General features: G+C 41.5%; 2 protein-coding genes across 4 annotated transcripts in view; both read left to right on the top strand.

Annotated features, from left to right (window-relative positions):
* rbm20 (RNA binding motif protein 20) overlaps positions 1-10,750 on the top strand; it is a 47,078-nt gene extending 36,328 nt beyond the window's left edge. For 2 of the 3 annotated variants that reach the window (XM_083998627.1, XM_083998629.1), the window contains exons 6-14: positions 2,222-2,368; positions 3,001-3,132; positions 3,209-3,288; positions 3,369-4,083; positions 4,174-4,263; positions 4,832-5,420; positions 6,637-6,702; positions 7,762-7,883; positions 9,478-10,750. In XM_083998627.1, the coding sequence (XP_083854753.1) occupies positions 2,222-2,368; positions 3,001-3,132; positions 3,209-3,288; positions 3,369-4,083; positions 4,174-4,263; positions 4,832-5,420; positions 6,637-6,702; positions 7,762-7,883; positions 9,478-9,546 (2,010 nt within the window). In that variant the 3' untranslated portion in view covers positions 9,547-10,750. The remainder of the gene's footprint in view (positions 1-2,221; positions 2,369-3,000; positions 3,133-3,208; positions 3,289-3,368; positions 4,084-4,173; positions 4,264-4,831; positions 5,421-6,636; positions 6,703-7,761; positions 7,884-9,477) is intronic. The other variant, XM_083998628.1, reaches the window with a different exon arrangement.
* Positions 10,751-11,285: 535 nt separating this feature from the next.
* pdcd4b (programmed cell death 4b) lies at positions 11,286-21,346 on the top strand. Its single transcript, XM_083982023.1, has 12 exons — positions 11,286-11,374; positions 11,835-11,947; positions 12,234-12,551; positions 14,893-14,987; positions 16,023-16,136; positions 16,250-16,471; positions 19,264-19,361; positions 19,740-19,854; positions 20,243-20,350; positions 20,644-20,754; positions 20,904-21,043; positions 21,144-21,346. The coding sequence occupies exons 2-12, from the start codon at positions 11,905-11,907 to the stop codon at positions 21,202-21,204; spliced, it is 1,425 nt and encodes a 474-aa protein (XP_083838149.1). The 5' UTR covers positions 11,286-11,374; positions 11,835-11,904; the 3' UTR covers positions 21,205-21,346.
* Positions 21,347-21,495: the final 149 nt, after the last annotated feature.

The raw sequence follows: 21,495 nt of genomic DNA, 5'->3' as shown, positions 1-21,495 counted from the left end.
TGTATATCCATCACAATGTACTCTCAGTTAAATTTAAATGCTTTTGACAGTTGTTAGGAGCTGACCAAGTAGACTGGCTTTGTTGATTTGATCGTGAGTAGGTACTGACATAGTATAACTCTGCTCCTCGGGTTTGCGGTCAACAGAGACAGCTACTGTTTGAAGCCCGAGCCAACCTTGACAGTGATATCAATGCTGTGGTCAAACTGTCTAGGCTTTCAGACATAGAAGAGGTTTTACAAGGCAGACATCAGTGAACACAGTGAGCAAAGAAGAAGACTCTTGTTCTTTATAATATTCCAAGGGCATAAACAGCCTATTCCTGGATCTGTTTATTGAGCCCAACCTGCATTGACCTTTACATATCATGGTGGTGGCAGTGGCAGTGGCATTGGCACAAGGCTGTTAATAGAATTATCACTCCTGCATCGGAGGCTGTTAATGTCAGCTTGCTGGCCAGAAACTGTTAAGTTGTGGCATAGCAATCCAATAATCTGGCTCATTTAAAGACCGATCATCCAAGTCTTGTTTGAGATTCTAACAACTTTTCCACAACTTGTGAATAGAAATAACTCAACTAAATCTGGATAAGATCAAATTTGTAAAGAAGTCAGAAGCAGCTTTTGAAAAGAAATACAAGTCATAAATGTATTACCTGCTTTGCATCTTTGTCTCAAATCATGAATCAGGATTTTGTGATATAGAATCATGTGTGATCAGTGCTTTATTTATTCTTTGAATATCGAAGGTTACCTCTGGTTGTATTTGGATATGCTTAGCCAAGTGACATTGAGATTGTTTTCCTGCCCCCCATTATACATTGCACACATGGCCATTGGACCCAGTGTGAAGTGTATGTTAGTGTTGGGTTTTCCCTGAACAAATTCCCTGTAAAAACAGAGACCCTTGCTGCTCGTCTGAGTTGGAATTAGGACTCCCAGTCTGTCCCGCACATGGGACTGTCTGTCAGGTCTGTCAGCTCTTGAAGCAGGAAGAGGAGGAGGGGCACTGGGAAAACTGCAGTTGCAGCATAATGGTTGCAGAAATAAGACACCGTGATATAACAAGCTGAATTTACAACTGCTTTCTGCAGCGATGTTCAAGGAACACAAGGGATCAGATAGTATTTGCAATGACGAGTCCGATGATGAAGATACTGATAAACCGATTAAATCAGTCAGTGGTTGTTGCCTTTGTGTTTTTAAGAGGATAAGTGGATTTTTAGGGGTGTAATGGGAAAGATTTAAAAAAAAAAAAAACATAAAAAGGGGGTCATGCAGCTCATGGGAATAGTACAGATGCATCATGCACACTGCTAATTTCTTCTGCATACCATTGAATCACAACATCCAGTGTCGGTATACTGTAGGACAGATGTTGAAAAAAAACGTATGGTTGTGAGTCAAAATATGGGAAAGATGAGCTCAAGCTGCCAGAGATTTGAGGATAAATACTTCAGCAGGGAGCTGGATGTGCAAGCTGAAAAAGAAGAAAACTATAAATTAAACCTTTAATTTAGACTTAAATATGACCACTGAACATAGCAACAGTGATCTGCAGCCTCCAGTGTCTCCGTGCAAAAGTTTCACTTGTTCTCTCATTACTCATCAATGCACTCTCCTTTAAGATAAAAAAAAAAGGGGGGAAAAGACAGGCGGATGTTGAACAGTGCAGATATCAAATGTCTGGTGCCAGTCAGCTGACAAGTCTCTAAATCCAAACAAGAAAACTTTCATTATCACTGCTGCTCCACTGCCAGTGACCTATTAATAGATGTAATTGAGGGGGGGGATATATCAAGGAGGGAAAATAACATGACATCCTGTGTGATAGTGTTACCATGATGTTGGACAGACTAGTTTCCTACAGTATCCTTGACTCTGAGATTTTTGTAATCCATTCATTCATTTTGTAAGTCAGCGCCACAGTTCGTTGAGAAGGTCAGTGTCGCATACAATAAACCCATTTACTACACGGCTCTATTAAACGCTGTATCCTGATGCATTCTAAGGTCTGTTATTTCTGTATAACAGAGAGGTGCTATGTATAACAGACCGCTGCTAGGGACGCCGCTCTGATCGGTGCTGACAATTATGAGCCTACCTTTCCATTAAGGCTGCTGCTTCAGAAAAATAAATGGATGGATAGAACCCTGACACAAAGCCCGACATTTGAAACAATGTTCGTGATTGATCATTTGTTATGTTTTGATTATTTGCAGACATTTCCACCTAGAAAAGCAACTGAAGGACGAGTCGTTCACATCTGTAACCTCCCTGAAGGCAGCTGCACAGAGAATGATGTCATCAACCTGGGACTACCCTTTGGCAAAGTCACTAACTACATCCTCATGCGCTCCACCCATCAGGTGCCAAAGATTGTGTCACCTATTTGTCATTTGCTCATATTTGTATGAAACATTTTGCAACTTTTGTATCTTTACCACACCAACTTAGGTGATGGTGTGTCCGTGTCCTGTTTCTGCTGCCTCTCAGCACACAGAACCAATTCATGGTGTAGAATTGTAGACAGCTAGGTTCATATGTGGCGCTCTAAATGTTGGAAATAGTTGGGAGAGGTGTGTCAATATGCAAATCACCAAATGACCAATGTGCATTCTTATGATTATCAGCGGGTTTTTTCCACTGTACTGTGGTATCATGTGCTTTGCCATAACTTGCTGGCAGTTTAACTACCGCTACATGACAGCTCACTCAGGTTCAGAGGTTTCAATTATCAGAACCTCACTGCAACATTAATGTCACCCCTATCAAATTTAAGACATTCATACTGAAACCATGGTATTGGTTACGGAACCCAAAGCAACTGTTCACGTGATTTATTATAGTAATGAAATAGGATGCCTTGTGATAATGATTTTCAAAGATTCCTTTTCAACTGGTCTGACAGATATGAAATATTGGATGTTATATGTCCTGCAAGAAAGACCATATAACTGTCATGAGGGTATTATTGTTTACAACAAATGTTTCTCATCAGGCATTTGTGGAGATGGCGTATGTTGAAGCAGCTCAGGCCATGGTTCAATACTACCAACTTACTCCAGCTATGATTAACAACCAGAAGCTGCTCATACGAATGTCTAAGAGATACAAGGAGCTGCAACTCAAGGTAAGCTGACAAAACACATGGAACACCAGGTCACTGGCTGTTGTGGGCAGCAACTACATTCATTTGTTCTGTTCAGAAACCAGGTAAAGATCTTCAAACAATCATCCAGGATATCAACTCTCAGAGGGAAAGGGATGAGATGCAAGAAATTGAACAGTAAGTGTAAATGGAAATTCAGTGCAAATGTCAGATTATTACTGAAATTGTACTGTAAGCTGTCTGTCATCTGTTTGCAGTTACATGCCGGAGAGAGCGCGCTCTCGTAGCCCTATCAGCCGCTCTCTGAGTCCTCATTCCCACAGCCCCAGTTTTGGATCATGCAGCTCAGCCCACAGCCCCCAGGGGGCACCGGGCAGAGGTCCGGAGAGAAGCAATGGCCTCGGCCCCTGCCGCGGCTCTTGGGATTGGCCGTCACACCCAAGAAGGGCTGAGGACGAAAGGGAGAGGGATGACCAGTGGAGGAACGGGGGAAGTGTGGATGACGATCGGCCAAATGGACGGCCCGTCGTCGACCGTCGGAAGGCCTACCAAAAGCCCTTGGATCATATCAGCTCAAGATCTGCAGATGAGCGAGGTGGAGGTGGCGGAGGAGGAGGTGAAGATCGGATGAGGAGCAGCAGAGACTGGCACCCAAGAAGCAGCCCTCAAGGCATGTCCTTCAGCACATACAGAAACATGGAGGATGACTTCTACATGAAAGAGCAAATGTACAAGTCAGACAAGCCACCCAGACCTTCATACCAAAGGCACGACGCAAAGTCAAAGAGGAGGGATGGTGGTGACTACCATGGTCGGTCGAGACACTCTGAGTTTGAGATGAGTGAGGAGTTCCTTTGCAGGACACCAGAAGAAAAGAGGCAGAGTTCACCGGGCAGGGGACGGAGCAAAAAGACAAGCAGGAGACACACGACTGCAGAAAAACAAGAGAGAGGGAACGCTGCTGAAAATACTGTGAGTAACGTTGTTGTTGTATACCTGTTTTATGTGACTCATTCTTCTAATAATAAAATAAAAAAGCAACTAAATATGTGTTTTTCACAGGATCGCCAGTCAAAAGAAGAAAAATCTGTTTCACCTCAAAGAAGCAGTAAACCAAAGGAGGCTACTGAATGTAGCAAAGATAGAGACACTGTAAGTTAATGGGTTCAGACTTTTACTTAATCCTTTCATTTGAACATGTTTATACCCTATGAACAGATGAGATTCATATATGTTTGTCCATGGACCAGAAAAATATAATTCATATAGAATACAGTTACAGGCAAATGTACATGAAAGCCCAAAGAAACCTTTCCAAAGACCCTCCCCATCCCCACCCCCCTACATTCCCACACAGTCATCCATGTACACACACACACTCTCAGGCAGCATTGCTCACACAAAATGCATGATTCAGACAGATCAATTTCACATAAGAGGACAGTAATTTCTTTCCAAATCTGCAGACCCCTACCCACAATACTCAGGCTTTTTCCCTGGAGTCAGATTTTTTTCCTGGTGTTGTATGTGCACAGTGGACAGGAGATTGGGATGAGCTCCCTCTATACCTGTGGCCTCAGGAGACCATGGGTATAGAGGAGTGGGCCGGGGGCAGCAGTGAAGACAGAGCGTGTTATTGGACTTGTGATTTTATTTTGTAAAGGCTGTAGTTTGATGAGACAGTTTGGGAAAGTGTTCTTTTCTCTGTCCATTTTCCCAGCAGAAGGAGTGGGATAGTGGAGCTGACACCGATGAGGAGAGCTGGTATCCTAAGAACATGGAGGAGCTGGTCACTGTTGATGAAGTTGGAGGAGAAGATGATTCCATTATTGAGCCAGACCTTCCCGGGCTGGAGGAGTACATGTCCTGCCCCAAAGAGTCTACGGAGGAGGCAGCAGTAGAAAAGCATGTATCCCCACCTGCACGACCAGTGGAGGAGCAGGAGACATCTAACAACAAGTCTAAGGAGGAAGAGTCCTGTGACACTGCTGGAGACCAGACTGAATCATCTGTACCTGAGAAAGCCGAGACTGTTTTAATTGAAACTGGTCCTGAAGAACAGAAACCGAGTCAAGTGGCTTCCGAGATGCCTGTCAGTAACATTGGTGACTTCCCCAATGAGGAGTTCAAAGCTGCACTAGAGGAGACATGTTCAGAGGACAAAGCGATCAACAGTGGGACTTCAGAGGAGCCAATGGAAAATCACATTAGAGTATTAGAGGACAGCAAGACCCAGGAAACCGGACAGGGACAGGTCACAGAAACAATCACCAACAGGGCACAACTCAACGGTGACCTTCTTAAAAAAGGTACTTCAAATGAGAAATCAAATGCAAGGATGCAGATTTCCTTTCTGGTGGTGAATCATAAAAGTTTCTTTTTAGTGTCCTCAGCTTCCATCATTGGCCTGATTTTTCCTCTTGCAATTCAAACAAATACCTCAAATTTTATATGCTGTGAAGTTGAACCACCAATCAGTAGAAGCAGTATGCAGTCAGTGATGCTTATGAACACCCTGATTTCATTTCATACATAATTTAATTAAAGTAAATGAGTCAATGAATAAAGAGAGCTGTGGTGTTATTGTATGGTCCTCATGGAGCCTGTCTCCAAGAGGTGGTTACAAGAAAAATGTTCTTGCACACATAAGTCTCAGCGACAGGTCACTTACACTCACTTGATTACCAGCATTTTGGTCCTCAGTTTCTCATGAGGCAAAATTCAGTGAAAGGATGATTTTCATCAGCCTGCTGCTGTACTGAAATCAGATTTGTCAGTGCTCTCTCATGTGCTGTTAATAAACAGCTGGCTCTGGGGACAAAGATGTCCAAATCGAGGTTAGAGATGATGCTAGTTAAATTTTGGACGTGGCTCTGCTTTGTAAAATGTGATTTCTTACATATATTTCTTATCTTATGAGAACTTATTTGATTTACAAAATCAAGATTTTCACATAAGAACACATGGAGCGGTTAGCAACTGAAAGAGTGGGTTGTGATTATGTATCACATATTAACACCACATGCAGGGTGTTACACAGATTAGGAGTTTTTCCTTCAGCTCTTTTAGATATTGTCCTACATTTAATAATATCCAGAAAGGCACTGAGCTCAGATCTCTAAACAGCATGCACAAGAAATTTCTCTGAAAGTTCAAATTCATGGTAAATGATCCAGACCCTACCCAGATTTAAAGGCTTATTCCTTGGCCTGGGTCCCATCAACCAAGATTTTTTCAAATAAATCAAGTACTTTTCCTGTAATCATTCAGTTAAAGCAGAAGTAAGCGGAATATTTGTGTTAATATAAGTCTTAAATAGTTATATCTTCCGACAGCAATCACTTATATAGAGTGTTTGGTCTGAAACACGGGTCTGTCAGTCACTCTGCTCTGCTGTAAGCCGAGGAGAAAACCTTCCTTGTATCCTACAACCTTTATCTGGATATACCATCAGAGGGAGTAATTATAATTTCTAGGTTGATTTTATCCCTGCATCCTTTCTCATGAGTTATATGCCTTTTGCAGAGATCGAGGCCCCCTCGCCATCTGTTGAGCAAGACAAAGCTGTCAGTGAACACAGCATCCCTTTGGGTAAGCGGAACACATTTCACCACTATTGTGTTATGAGTGTTGGTCCAGTATGGGTCCTATTTTATCAACACATATCATCTTACATGAAATAGACTGAGCAGAAGCAATTATGATGAAAACTGAATCAGGTTTCTCTGGCTGGATTCATCCCAACAGGCCTCAGTCTGATCTATATTTAACTGTTGTCACAGATGTGGGGGGTTCATGGAGTCTTGAGCCTGTGGTCTTAGTCCTAAAGATACAGTGCTATAATGTACACCATTAATAAATGCACTGACAACCTGGTGCATTAGCACTCTAATTGGCTGGCATTGCTTGGCCACTTGCTGACCTATTTCCACGAGCAGGTTGTGAAATGCACCCCGGAGAGACGAGTATTTATATTATCATTGGGGCTAATATGACATGGCCAAGCACATGGCCTGTGTTGGACGTGCTGCATGGAGACTTACATAAGCCTGGTGCAGAGTGGCAACAGTAGACCACAGCACAGACTCGAGAGCTGTGTGTGCCATGATGAGCCGTGTGACTATTTCTGTTGCATGATACCCCGAGACTGAGTGTGTCTGTCCAGACAAATATAAAACATCGAAGAGTCCTCTCCCGTTGTTGCCATTTTGTTTGCTTTTTATTGTCACACTGCTGTGGAGTGGGGAAACTGACAGCTGGATATATGTTGTTGACATGTACTCACCACAACAACGTGTTGATGAAGGACTGAAATAACACACATAATTGATACTGTGGCCTATTATTAGGTAGTCAAGATGAGGTAATTATATTGGAATACACACCGAGTACACACGTCAATCACAGCCATGCTGTGGTTAAAATACAGAGCAAATTGATGGAGTGAACGCCGCTTCCTGAGAGGTCACATTATTCTGACATATAGTTTGGTTTTAATATTTGGGTTCAGTTTGATTTTGATTTTCTGACACAAATTGGATCATTTAATCACAATTGCTGCTGTGTTATTTCAAATAAACCCTTTGTGAGCTCTCCTGTCTACCGCACTGATGTCTTAGATTGAACTGTACTTGTTGTGTTCACAAACAGGAGTGGAGTTCATTGTGCCCCAGACGGGTTTCTACTGTAAACTCTGTGGACTGTTCTATACCAGTGAGGAGAACGCCAAGACGATACACTGCCGCAGCACTGTGCACTACAGGAACCTACAGGTACACACCGCACAGTGACACCACAGTCCTTCAGCTGACCGTGATGACACCAGGAAGTTTGAGTTTAACAGTTTAACCACGTTTTGTTCTGTCTTTCCTCCCTGAATTTAATGAGCATCATGACCCTCAGCAAATGTTTGTAAGTGTGTGTCTGCGTCACTCTTTTTGTGATGGTGGGTGGAGTGTTCAAAACGTAAATCTGTGTGCCTCCACACACTCAGTCGTCTTTGTTGTCTGGTAACAGAATTTGCGAGATTACACCAGCATTACACTAATCTCTGTGTCTCCTGTCAGTGTGTCCGGTCCATTGAGATGTTTGTTTGGTCTCATCAATGATCAGCCAATAGGCAGAAATGTTACAGTATTATTTATATGATAACTGACCCTTGATTAACAAGGATTAATCAAACTAACACTCGTTTCAGAATATGAAATTCTGTGTTTCTCTGTTTACTTGAATAAAAAGATTCATCAGATATGTTAAGATGTGAATGCGGTCACATCAGTCAATGCAAACGCAGACAAACACTGCAGTATATAGCAGCAATATACACCAACGCATCGTAGCACACACACATGCCTGTAAACTTGCAACTGTATTAGGTTTCTGATTATTGGCCATTCAGCACCAAGCCATCTTGCATTTCTCTCGTCCCCGGCAGCTGAGCCAGACCAGATGAGCGACGATTCATGAACATTTGATGGATTACATTCCAAGAGGAAAAAACAGTTTTAAACAGTTGCGCTGTCTGTCAAAGCCGTGTGTGCGCGCGTGCATGCATGTGGGTGTGTATGTGTGTGTGTGGTTGTCCTGCTGTTTGAGAGTTTTGCTTTAGTTTCTGTCATTGTCTGTTACTACTTCTTACTTATACAGAAAGTTGAACCACAGCACTGTTTCTGTATTTTAAAAAGTATGTTGTACATTAATTTATAGATATTCTTTAGGTTCTTAGTTTAGTTCTTAGGTTCACAGTTTGTTTCAAGGATTTGCAGGCACTCTACAACTGTGCACATTTCTCTCCATTATTAAAAAATTCAAACCTAGAACAAATTGTTTATGTTTTCTCTGAAAATTGTTCTAAAATCGATCATCAATATTTAGTTTTAGTTTAAAAACCAAATACTTAACAAATAAATAACACAAACTCAGTACTGAGTCAGATGTTCTTAGATATTAAACTGAAGCTGGACTTTGGGGTTAATGCTACTATTTCTCTAAATGCACATTCCTGATCCACACATTTAACGGATTATAATTTGTCACTTCATAGTTACATTTATTGAAAATCTTATCGAAACGTGTTAGTATTATTTTTATAAAATTATCAGGTAGCATGAAGTGTTTAATAAAACCATGCAATTATCTCTCCACAATGCTGGAGGTTACATTTCAGACTTTGGTTTCTTGTCCTTTTCTCTCTTGAAATAAACATTGTACTTCCATTGGTTTAAAAAAAAAAAAAAAAACGTGTTATTATGCAATATTATTCATAATACCTTATATTTTATACATACAGTACTAGACAGTATACTATGTTGTAACATATTGTGGATCACAGATTTTTACCTTTTCTTTTCTCCCACTCCTCCACAGAAATATCTGTCTCAGTTGGCAGCGGAAAGTCTGTCGGGGGCACTTTCTGAACGCTCTGCTGCACAGTGACATCAGCTCGACCTCTCACCTCTTGAAAAGATTAATGTATGTGTGATGTTGGTGCCAGGTTACGGTCAACTGCGGAATAGATGATAAGTCACATGAAAGACACAGTATGTGAACAATTGCACTGGTTTTGATATTTTATGAGGGGTAGGTGTCTAGAATGGCATTGACAATCCCAGCCAAAGATGCTCTGTAAATACCGAAAGTGTCATGTATAGTGAGGCTACAATATTTAATTGCAAATGTTTGTTGCTTTTTGGTTCATCAATTTTCTTACTGTTTATTTTATTTGGTTGTGTGTGAATTATTGTGATTTTTTTCTATTATTTTTTCTTTCAGAATGGGAAAGTATTTGTAATGAAGTGTATTTAGTAAAAAGACAACTCATATGATATGGGCCTATGCTAGTCCATGTTTTAAATTTAAAGTCATTATTGTTATGAGACCTTATGAGAACCTCATTTTTAATTTGGTCTGTACATTGTCCTAGCAACAATGACATTTATAGCTACAAAATGACTTGAAATATCAGGCAAGTAACCTTGTCACTCAGTTTAAATGCTGAGGCAGATTCTCAGGTTTGTTGTATTTGTTGAACAGATTTTAATGTTTAGCACAATTAACAACATGTTTATTTTCATCTGGGGCTTTAAAGGCTCTGGTAGTTTTAATTTAATTTTGTGCCAGTGCAATACCTTATCTGTCAGGTAAAAAATGTACATCATTTAGACTAATAATTAAGCGACAATGCAAAAGATATTTATTTTAACACATTTTATATCAGATTTAATTCATAAGAATATCTCAACCATATCTGCCAAGATAAAATGCCTTAAATATTGAAGACCTTAAACTGGACCATGTGTTTAATTTATTAGTGTTAAACATGCAGTGATACATGATAAAGTGATTTCAGAGGGATTGTCAAGCTAAACTCTGTTTTGTATACTGTGAATATTGATCTGTGACATTGTCAGTGTTTTCATATGATTTTTCATGTGATTTTCTTTCTTCAATCTTGAATAAATGTTTCAAATGTTTGTTTTGAATGTAACAATGCTCGGTACGTATCTCTGCTTCTTTCTCCAGCCAACGCTGTGGTATAATGGTTATACAGTCAGGAACACCCCCTGCAGACAGGGTACAGACCACAGTCCATTTTCTCTAGCAGCTTGTTACAGGACTTTGAAATGGACTGTTGTAAAAGAGCACCCCCAAGTGCTGAGGCAAAAAAACTGTATATCTGTGTGCAAAACTTTTATGTGTCAAAAAAAAACAACAAGAAAAACAGCATGGGTGTCTTTGTTTTGACAATTAACATTGATCTTGGCCAAATTATTATTTTTATATATATTTTTGTATATTTTAATGTTGTCTGCCATACATTTAGTCTACATACTCACACAGTAGCTAACACAACATTACAGTATATTCCTAAATCTTGGTCGGCAGTGGCCCAGGAATAAGTAAGCCAGAAATAAAATTTAAAAACAAACATACTTTACATTAAATAATGATGCAAACAAACACCCACCTCATCACTTAACCAGTGTGTTATGATGCCATAATAACACAGACGTGGTGCAGTTCAAAAGTATCAACGATAGGGGGCGGCCCTTCATAAACAACACAACCCCGCAGAACATGCGAGAAGAAAATCCCGTGTTGCATTTTCATTGGTTCCTTGTTTTAAAAACACCACGTCCCTCCAGCCAATCAGAGCAGAGATACACAGAGCTGCGCGACTGAGTTGCTGGGAAGGTGAAACAAAAACACAGTTCGTGTTGGAGTTAGAGGCTTGGACACAACAGACGGTCGGCGGCTTTATATAGTGAGTAATTCAGTCGACAGCGCAAAGCTGGGACGGCACGTTTTATATAACAGTGTTCATAAGGATTTAACGATGTTGTAGCAGCTTGAAGGTGTGCAGCGAGCTAGCGTAGCTACTCTGTGCAGTTTGGTTTTATCTTACACTATCGTCTGAGTCTCCATAACAGATAAACGACGAGTCAGCAATTGACGTTAATAAGATCGATAAAACAAACTGTAGACTACACACTTTGACTCGGTGTCTACCAAGTAGTGTGTTTTGTGTGTGCATGTCGGCACTGTGGAGTTTGGTGTTTTGACGCAGCTCCTTCCTTTGAGGCTAACGTAGCGTCAGCCATTGTTTGTCAACACTGACTTTGAATGAGTAGGGGGAGGGGAAGTTGTTGCTTTGCAGCATGTCTGGGCATGTTATCAATGCATTAAATTAATATCTGCTCCCTCTCTCTTTTTCGATGTTGCAGGGGTCGTTTAAAACTCGTTTTTTTTTTTTGCACGTCGTCTTTCTGCAAGATTTATTTTCTACTGTAAAACATGGCAACTGACTGCGAGGCCTGGCTGAACGCAAACCCTGTTGGTAAGTGAGAGCCTGTCTGTCACAACCATTTAAATGCTCCATCAGCTGTTTCCGATGTGGGCCACTGGGACTTTCTTCACTTTCATTTTGGTTTAGTGGTTGTTGGCATCTGCAACTCATTCTACATGTAGTGGGGGACCACAGATAGAAACTTTATGGATTATTATGACAAGAACTCTGTTATCTTGAAGTTGCAAACAATATGAACTAGTATTAACGTGCATTATTATTAATGCATCACTTTTAAACACAAAGTAAGCTCACACATTTGCTCTTACTCCTACAGAGGCCGAGGACCTGAGTGACTCTTTTGCATCTGGAGATGAAGACAATGGCAGGACCGTTGTCTCTAATAAAAACATCAACAATGAGATAAATGGCAACTGGATGTCCTCGACAAGCAACAGCATCCACGAGGCACGTCTCAAGGCCAAGGCCAAGCGGAGGCTGAGAAAGAACTCCTCCAGGGACTCGGGCCGAGGTGACTCCCTCAGTGACAACGGGGACGTGGTCAGGGGGAACTCTGCGGTGCCCACCAGCCCCAAGAGCAAGCTGCTGGACAGAAAGTCCCGACTGGGAAAGGGCAGGGGCCTGCCAAAGAAAGGTAAGACCTGATTGTTTTAGTTGATTGTTGTTGATATGATTGATTTGTGCAGTCTTTTGCTGGTCATAACCACAGGCAAGAACACATTAATTCAAGAGCCAGTGGAGTTGTTGTTCAGTAGGGCTGGGCAATATATTGAATTTGCAGTTACGATGTTAGCTTTGAACAAATATAAAAACAATGTACCCGAGATAAACTAATTATTGTGATGAAATTCCATCCCTTCTACAGAAACCATCCAGTCTTATTGATTCTGCTCTGGATACTGAAGAAATCAGGAAAATACATTTCCTGTTTGTTACTGCAACGTAAAGTTTCTCTTGTACATTCACCAACCCTTTGTTTTGGCAGTCAGTGAATAATTGTATCAAAAATCGTGGTATCAAAACATTTTGTTATAATTGAGCAGCCGTAGCGCTCCGCACTTCAACGGAGAGAGGGCCTTCATCAGCGTGTGACCCACTCTTGTCATCACCTGTTGGCTTTCTATCTTGAAGTCATAAACCAATTAGCATGTAAACAAATGGCTGGGTGATCTGGAGCAGCTCACACTCCTTTAAAAGCACAGTTTTCTTTTCCTGCCATCTGCTCAGCCGAGGTTGTCGGAAATTTCCACCAGGAGTTAAATGACCGTTGAGAGATGTTTTATCAGTGCAGATGATGTTATGTAAATGTTCCTCCTCTTTGACTATCACAAGTGCAGAGATGCACAGAGACATTGTTAAGTTGTTGTTGGTTTCATCAGAGATATGGATCACTTGTGTTTCCTGTGTTTGATTCTGACTGGCTCTCGTATGCCAGGGCACCGTGATAGTCAAGTCTTCAGCTGATAATGTTGCATAATGCCTTGTACCCTATTATTTTTACAAAGCCATGTATGGCTCTTCTGCTTTACCCCATCTGCCTTTTCTACACCACGCCAGCTCATCACAAGTGTCTAAGTCGATCAGAAATTTTAGCAAGTGTCAACATCTTCTGCAAATGGATCCGTCTCTCACTGCGGCTTTTTTCTTTCAGTGATGTAAGCGCACGGTGTCCCTGCAGACTGCAGTACAGTGTACTCACTTTTCTCCTCCCATGGGCAGTAAAACTGGAGCAAATGTAGTTTCTCTTGGCACAGTGTCTGTCTGTTTTTCTGGTTACATAACCAAACTGTCATGCCAGCCTTGCCCTGTAATTTGAGCTGTGAGGTCTCCTGCATCTAAAAGCTCGAGCGTTGCAGTTTTGATCGACCGAAACGGCGGATGTGCAGAAAGTCAGATTTTAACGCGGAAGCAGGACGGGTTCTCACAACTCATGTGGGCTGTGCTAAATATAGTGGTTGTATGTTATGTGTGACATAGTAGGTGGGACTAATGGGGAGGGGGGTTTAGAGCCAGTCACACAAGCTGCTTTGGTTTTGGGCTTCTTAAACTGTCTGCAATCTGTTGTTGCTGGCCTGACCGAGACCCAGCAGATGTTTGTTTGTGTAACATGTACAAAGATGTCACATCCACAAATAGAGGGATTATATCACAGCTTGTATTCCTAACCCCATAGATTCAGAAATATTAGCATTAGCAGAGATCACAATGAAAGACAATGATCCATATGCCATCGGTTAAATGGTTATAAAAACTACAGTAGTCGTGTGTATCTGTGTATATGAAGCATGTTATTTACTATTGCTAAGAGTTTCTTACGTGTAAGAAGGAAGTCAGTGCCTGTGTGTGCACTGTACCCACACACCCTTGAGATTTGGTTCTCTAAAGCCTACAACAACAAGTGGGAAATAAGTGAAATGAAAACAGTATCACGCACATTTGAAAACAATCTGGATTCCTTAGTGATGTTTGGAGCTCAAAACAACAAAGTAGCTCACGGAGCTTCAGCCTTTAACGGCAGTCAGGCTCTCAGTGAGTGAATTATGAAAGTATGTCAAGGATTCGTGTGGAACTAGTCTCATTTTAAAATGAGCATTTTAGTCCAAGGGAATAAAAACTAGAATCTCACACAAATCTCACATCAAATTACAAAATGAAATGCAAGATATTTCTCTGTTGTAGAGCAACACAATCTTTGCTTCTGTTTCTTAAAACCTGGATACAAGGCAACAAACCTTTAAATCCCCCCACGGCCTTATGTTTGCTTTGAAAAGGCTTTCAGAGCTTATATTTTAGGGACATCATGTGAGGAGTCGCTAATGGCACTAAAGCTGCTTCTTTTTCTCTTTAGCAGCCATGAACTGTACAGTGTGTAGGCCGGGAGATGTTTTGAAAAAGACACTGTCATATTCCTTCAACATGATTGTTGTGTGTTGTGAGATATCATATATTGCATTGTCTTTGACCTTTGTCTGCAGGTGGGGCTGGGGGCAAAGGTGTCTGGGGCCGATCTGGTGAAGTTTATGAGCCAGAAGAGGTGGACCAGAAAGATCCCAACTATGACGAAGCTCAGGTAACAACTCCAGTGTTTTTGAGTGTTTTCCATCCAGTACACAGGGCTGCATTTACTTTTTTTTTTTTTACATTACACATTACATTTCCTGAATGAAATTTGTTTATTTTTGTTGCTGTTGTTTGGTCATTTGAGAGTTGTGATACTGTTGTAATAAGTTGCTTTACAACAGTTGTTTAAAAAAAAAAATCTTATTAATGTAGCACTAGTCTGGGGCCGTTAACTCGCTGTTTAGGTAAGCAACCGGAACCGGATCAAGAGAGACAGGCCTTTCTGTCAAAATAAAAGCACCAAGCTAATAAAATGCGATGAAACTTTTAAATTTATATAATATCATTTACAAGAAAATCGCTGAGCCTTTAAGTTAACCATTTTCTTTTATTGTATTCAGGGCACTGGAAAGGAGAGTAACGACACGCATTGGTTCAATGGAAGCGCCTCCTGATGGCGGAATATGAGAATTGCAAAAGCGCCCAAGAACTGACAACTCTGCATTGTTGGTGAATGAGCAAGTCTGGTATTTTCAATAATTTAAGGACATTTCTAGATCACCCACGTTAATAGCATCATTGAGGACCCGTTACAGATAAACATTAACACATAGGCGAGTAAAAAAAAAAACGCACAAAAAAAACAGTTGTCTACATTAATGTTTCAATCTACATTTTGTAATAAACAAATTATAAGTATAATTCGATATGACCAAATTTACAAGCAAGTGGGCAACACACATACATTAGAGTGAATGGGTTTTCTGGGCGCTTTTGCAATACCCATATCCTGCCACTCGGGGCGCAAAAAGTCAATGGTGGTGTCGTTACTCTCTTTTCCAGTGCTCTAATTGTATTTAATTGTATTACAAGTTATTGTCTATTTTATAAGTTTTATGTTGATGAACACTTTAACTATGGCGAATTTGGTGATTTCCGGAGTTAATAGAAACCAGGCTCTCCTCTCTCTGTATGAAGAGTCTGGTGACGCAAGGCTAGTGTAGCACTGGCAAACTTGACCTGTGATGTGATTGTGTTTTGTCAGGAAAACTGTGTGTATGAGACCGTGGTCCCTCCGCTGGAAGAGAGGGACTTCCAGAAGACGGTCACCCCCATAGTGCAGGAGTACTTTGAACACGGCGACACAAATGAAGTAGCGGTAAGAGCCACAACGTCGGGCTGGAAACAAGCCTGTGAATTTGTTGAAAGACCAATCCGCTTGCATGAAGACTCCAACCCATGCCCAGCTGACGTCTGTCTCTGTGTCTCCAGGAGATGCTTGCGGAGCTGAACCTGGGGCCCATGCGGAGTGAGGTGCCCTCGCTGGCCGTGTCGCTGGCCCTGGAGGCCAAAGCCAGCCACCGGGAGCTCACCTCCAGGCTGCTGGCTGACTTATGTGGACCCGTTCTGTCCCGCAATGACATGGAAAGCTCCTTCGACAAACTGCTCAGGGAGCTGCCCGACCTGGTCCTGGACACGCCTGGAGCCCCACAGGTGAGTGGAGATAACACCTGCAGCCTCAGAGAGCAGCTTGTCGGATGTGTGTGTGGCATTGGTGCTGAAGATTATTCTTTATATTACCTTGGCTTGCAGGACTCCAGACTCACTTTTTTCTCTAGGAGCACTCTGGTCCCCAACTTAAAATTTTAGGAGCGCAAGCAGAAAATATTCACATTTCCTTTTCTTTCACGATCCTCACACACATTGGCCTGACGCCTGTTGTGACAGATTCCAGATTCTTTGAGTCACAGCATTAACGTTTCACCAGTGGGCACATTTACTGGTTGCAGATGTGCAAGTAGGTAAAAATACACTTGCACTGTCTCAAACTTTAGGGGCAGTCTGGAGCCCTGTCTGCCTTAACTCAGGTTTGTTTGAGGACATGTGTGTCATATTCAGTGCAAACGATAAAGTAAGAGATGATGCTGCAGCAGGTTGTGCAGTCAGTGTTTCTCGTATGTTTTAAAGATATTTTTCACATCTTTACAATAAACAAATGAGTCTTTATTCTCTGAGCTGAAAGCACAGTTGGTGTGGAGGTGTCGTGTTGGGAGTTTTCACAGTCTGTGGTGGAGCAGAGGGGAACAACGCTGTGGTTTGGTGTGTTAGAGAAAGGTTTCGTGTGTGTTTGTATTTGAGCTCTTTCTTTTTCAGTCTGCACAGACATGAGATCTCTGGCCATTGTCTGTCTGCTCGCAAAATGCAAACTCAGCAAAGGACGCTCAAAGGGTTATTGGTCATCCTCCCCCTCCCGCCCCTCCTTTCACTGTCTCATTTAGTCCCACTAGTCAATTCTGTCCCACTCTCACAGTCCTCTGTGGGTTTAAATGGGCGTTCTGGCTCTGCCCTGCCCCCCACCTACCTCTCCTCACCCATTCACTCTCTTTCTCAGTTTCCCATACACACACTCCCCTCTTTCTTTTCATATGCCCGTCAGTCTAGCCACAGCCACAGATTAGATGAGACGGAGCTGCCTGTTGTCTCTACAGAAACAATGACCAGTGATGAGCGCAGGCTTTGTGGGGGCCAGAAGAGCAAAGCCAGCTCTTTCGTTTCTCTACATCATGCGCTCACACTGCTGTAAACAAACACTCACACACACACAGACACACACACGTGCCCCTGAGGCCGCTGTCAGTCGCCGGTCATGTCAGTGTTTGTGTAGGGCCTCTAGGTCGTCAAACTGAAACGGCCTAATAATTGTTACCAAGTTACGTGTAGCAGGATTTTGGCACTCCACTTTTTTTTCTAGTAAATATTAAACACAAATAACATTTACTGGGACTTTCTTTTTTGTTGTTGTTGTTGTTGTTGTTTATTTCCGTGCTGCAATTGGAGGTTGTTCCCTAAAAGCAATGAAATGCCCTTAAAAACTTGTGACTTTTGTCGGGTTTTGTTGATGCTCTATCCCGTAATTTTCCAGCAATTTATCAAGGTAAAAGTCAGCAGTCAGTCCTGTCACAATTTACTTCTTATCTAACTAAATTCTTGTGACACACTATTCGCATCTTGGTCAATTTTGTGCTTTGACCAAATGAAAGACTTTAGTCAATGAATGTCTGGGTGTGACGTGAGACTCTGAGAGACACATTAACGGCAGCATGACTTCCTGTGTTGTTCAGCCCACAAACACTATGTTAAAGTGTCAAACCCTTTTATTTTACATAATGTAGGCCTGTTTGATTTGGACAGGGTGAGACTCCTATGGATGAGAAAGATGTAAAAACCTCCTGAATACTGAACACTGAGGGAATCTCATCCAGGAGAAGCTCAGTGGAGTAAAGGCAGCTCCCATGATCCCATGCTACTTAACAAAGTCACAACTGTGTCTTTTTTTCTGTTTTTGAAGTGGCAGAAAAATAACATATTGAAAATACATTTAGAAAATGATGAAACAGTGTTATTATTTACATCCTTAAAGGTACATTGTGTAAGTTCTCCTGTTATCTATTCACGAAAATTGATTATTTAATTAAAGTCTGTTTTTCATTAATCAATAATCCCCCCCATCAACAAAGTGAAGTGTTCCTTTCAGCTCTGAATTAGCCGTTCATATCATTCATATCTACATGGAGCGGGTAAGCTCGGTGCTGCTGCCATGTGGTGTCGCCATGTTTTTACGTTCAGTGGCAGCGTGACGGTAGGAAACCACGGAAACTCAGCGGAGACACCGGAGCTGTCGGCTCAGGTGGAGGTGGCGTCTGTGAAAAGTCACCGTGGTAACGCAGTGAGGAGGAATGGAGCGTTACACTGATGCTGCATTCACCTGCAGTCGGGCAGACGGCCGTCGCTAACAAACCAGATGTCATTTTAGTCACAGAAGTCCAGAGAAAGCCGGTAAAACGTGGGTCAGGTCAACAATACAACATCGCCATGACAATATATTGTCACGTGTATTGTTTTACCTCGTGCTGACGGACCACTTGTTTACATAGAGGCTTGTTTATATCGTTACCTGCAGCGGCTGTCGTCCGTCTGCCATCTAACCGATTTCACATGAAAGAATGCAGCATGAAAAATACGACTGAGTTGCTTGTGATCTACAACTGCACCGCTAGATGGGAGTAATTCTTACACAATGTGCCTTTAAGGATTTATTCCTCAGTGCATACTTGATACACCCTATAGTTGTTAGTCTTGCATGAACATGAGGTTTATGACCTTTTGACTCTGCCCTCCACTCAGATTTAGCAGACAGAATATGAAGTCGGAGGAGAAGCCTGAGAAGAACACAGTGTTTGTTTGGCATTGTTTCCAATTTTCCCTCTTTTGTATTTCTCTTCCAGTTGGTGGGCCAATTTATTGCACGTGCTGTCAGTGACCAAATATTGTCCAAAGGCTACCTCGAAGCCTACAAAGGCAGAGTTGACTGTGAATACACAAGGTAAGTGACTGTCGGATCTGCTGCTTGTGGTTATTATGGTTCTACGTTCCTGTTTCGTGCTTGTTATGAAGGTTTTATAAGATTGACTGCTTAAAAAATAAGAGGACATCCAGTCAATATTAATACACAGAAGTTTTCTTTCATGTATAACTGTTATATCATTACATATAGATTATTATAAATACAATGATCAAATCATCAGTCCATTTGAATATTTGAACAGACTTCTCTGTCTTCAATCAATTATCCTGTTTATACAACAAATACAAAACACTAAAACCTTTTTCTTGGTGCAGCAGGCAGCAGCAACCATCACTTGCTTATCACGCAGCATATATATAAAGCAATGACTAAGAAAGCCTCTCTTTTATTTTCCAGGGCAGCACTGGATCGGGCAGCAGTGCTGCTGAAGATGAGTTTGGGTGGGCTGCGCATAGACAACCAGTGGGCGACAGGTGGGGGCCAGAGACCTGTCAAACAGCTCATCAAAGAGGTAATTTTACATATTGTAGGTGACTTTGGACGATCGGGTCTCTTGTGAGCTGTACTCTAGTGTCTTCTACTCAAGTGTTTTTGAGTGGTTCAGTGGATTCACCTTCCTTAATTTTTGGTGTCGGAGAAGATTTATAACAGGTGAAGAGTTGTGCCACCTGTTCCTCATTTTTTTTCAACAAATCTCTTAAATTACAAGCTACGTTCACACTAAGACGTTTTCGTCTTTTAAAACAAAAAACAGCTCTGTGCTCTGGAATAATTTTCATCCATACTAATGGTCCAGGAAATGCATATTGAATGATCATCCATAGAGTGGGCAGTGTAAACTTGTAAACTTTTTTTGCGATTACTGATCTAAATTTGGCCGTTTTGTTTTCCCCTGCCAGATGAATCTGTTGCTGAAGGAGTACATCCTTTCTGGGGACAATAAGGAGGCTGAGAGATGCCTGAGAGATCTGGAGGTCCCCCATTTCCACCACGAATTTGTGTATGAGGTAAATATAATCCACAATATCTTTCTTGATATCCACAATAAAAGCATGTGTCAAAGACAAAGTTTTCTCTTCCTGATCAGTGTTTATTCGGGTGGAGTATTACAAAGTGTTTTCAAGACAAATTCATCGTCATCATGTTGTGTTAGTTTACCTTATTTTGGTTTAGTTTTTTTTAACACTTCTTGTGCCAGGTGGTCTGTAGATAATGTGATGTGCGGCTGTATTTGCCTCTGGCAGCTACAAACAAAGGTTTTGAGCACCAGTACAGGTTAATATTGTGCCGTCTCCCTCAGGCGATAGTGATGGTGCTGGAGTCCAAAGGAGAGAAAACATTCAAAATGGTTCTGCAGCTACTCAAGTTGCTCTGTGGGTCCTCCGTCATCACTGTGGATCAAATGAGAAGGGTACGGTGCCACCTGGTGTCTGAATTATGTACTGCAGTGCACAAACTATTGCAGTGTGAGGCAGCCCAATTGTTGCTAGCCCTCTGAGATTGTGTTTACAAACAGTATCTTTTTTTCTTTTCTTTTCCTTTCTTTTTTTTTTTTTACAGGGCTATGAAAGAGTTTATATGGACATCGCTGAAATTAACATCGATGTCCCGCGGGCATATTTCATCCTGGAGCAATTTGTTGATAAGAGCCTCAGTATGGGGATAATTGATGTAAAGTTAAGAGATCTTTGTCCCTGTCGGTAAGTGCCCTAATTTTGTCAAATACATAACTTGCATTCATCTGTATATATTTTTTTACCCTTAAACTGTGTTTTGTTAATACAATTTGTCTCTTGCCAGGGGCCGGAAGAGATTTGTCAGTGAAGGTGACGGTGGTGTCGTCAAACTTGAAAGCTACTGAGGAGCGTTTTTATGTGCCAGAAAAGAAGAGGATAAAGCTACTTTTTTACATGCATATTTTTCAAGATAGTTGGGTACATTTTTTTCCCTGCTAACAGTCAAGAGAATGTACATTTCTGAATTGAGGTGGGCTAAAAGAAAAACTGCACTTTCGATTGAGACTGAAGATCACTTTCTCTAAGGTGTTTCAATATAAACATTTACATAAGCTAACCCTCAAAGTGCCACACCTCTCAGTGTCAGTCATTCCATGTTGTTTTGTACAGTATTTTCTTGATTTCACTGCCACTCC

This window comes from Trachurus trachurus (genome assembly GCF_905171665.1).
Source record: "Trachurus trachurus genome assembly, chromosome: 1".
Lineage (NCBI taxonomy): Eukaryota > Metazoa > Chordata > Actinopteri > Carangiformes > Carangidae > Trachurus > Trachurus trachurus.
The sequence above is the reverse complement of the archived record's forward strand: the minus strand, read 5'-3'. Positions and strand labels throughout refer to the sequence as shown.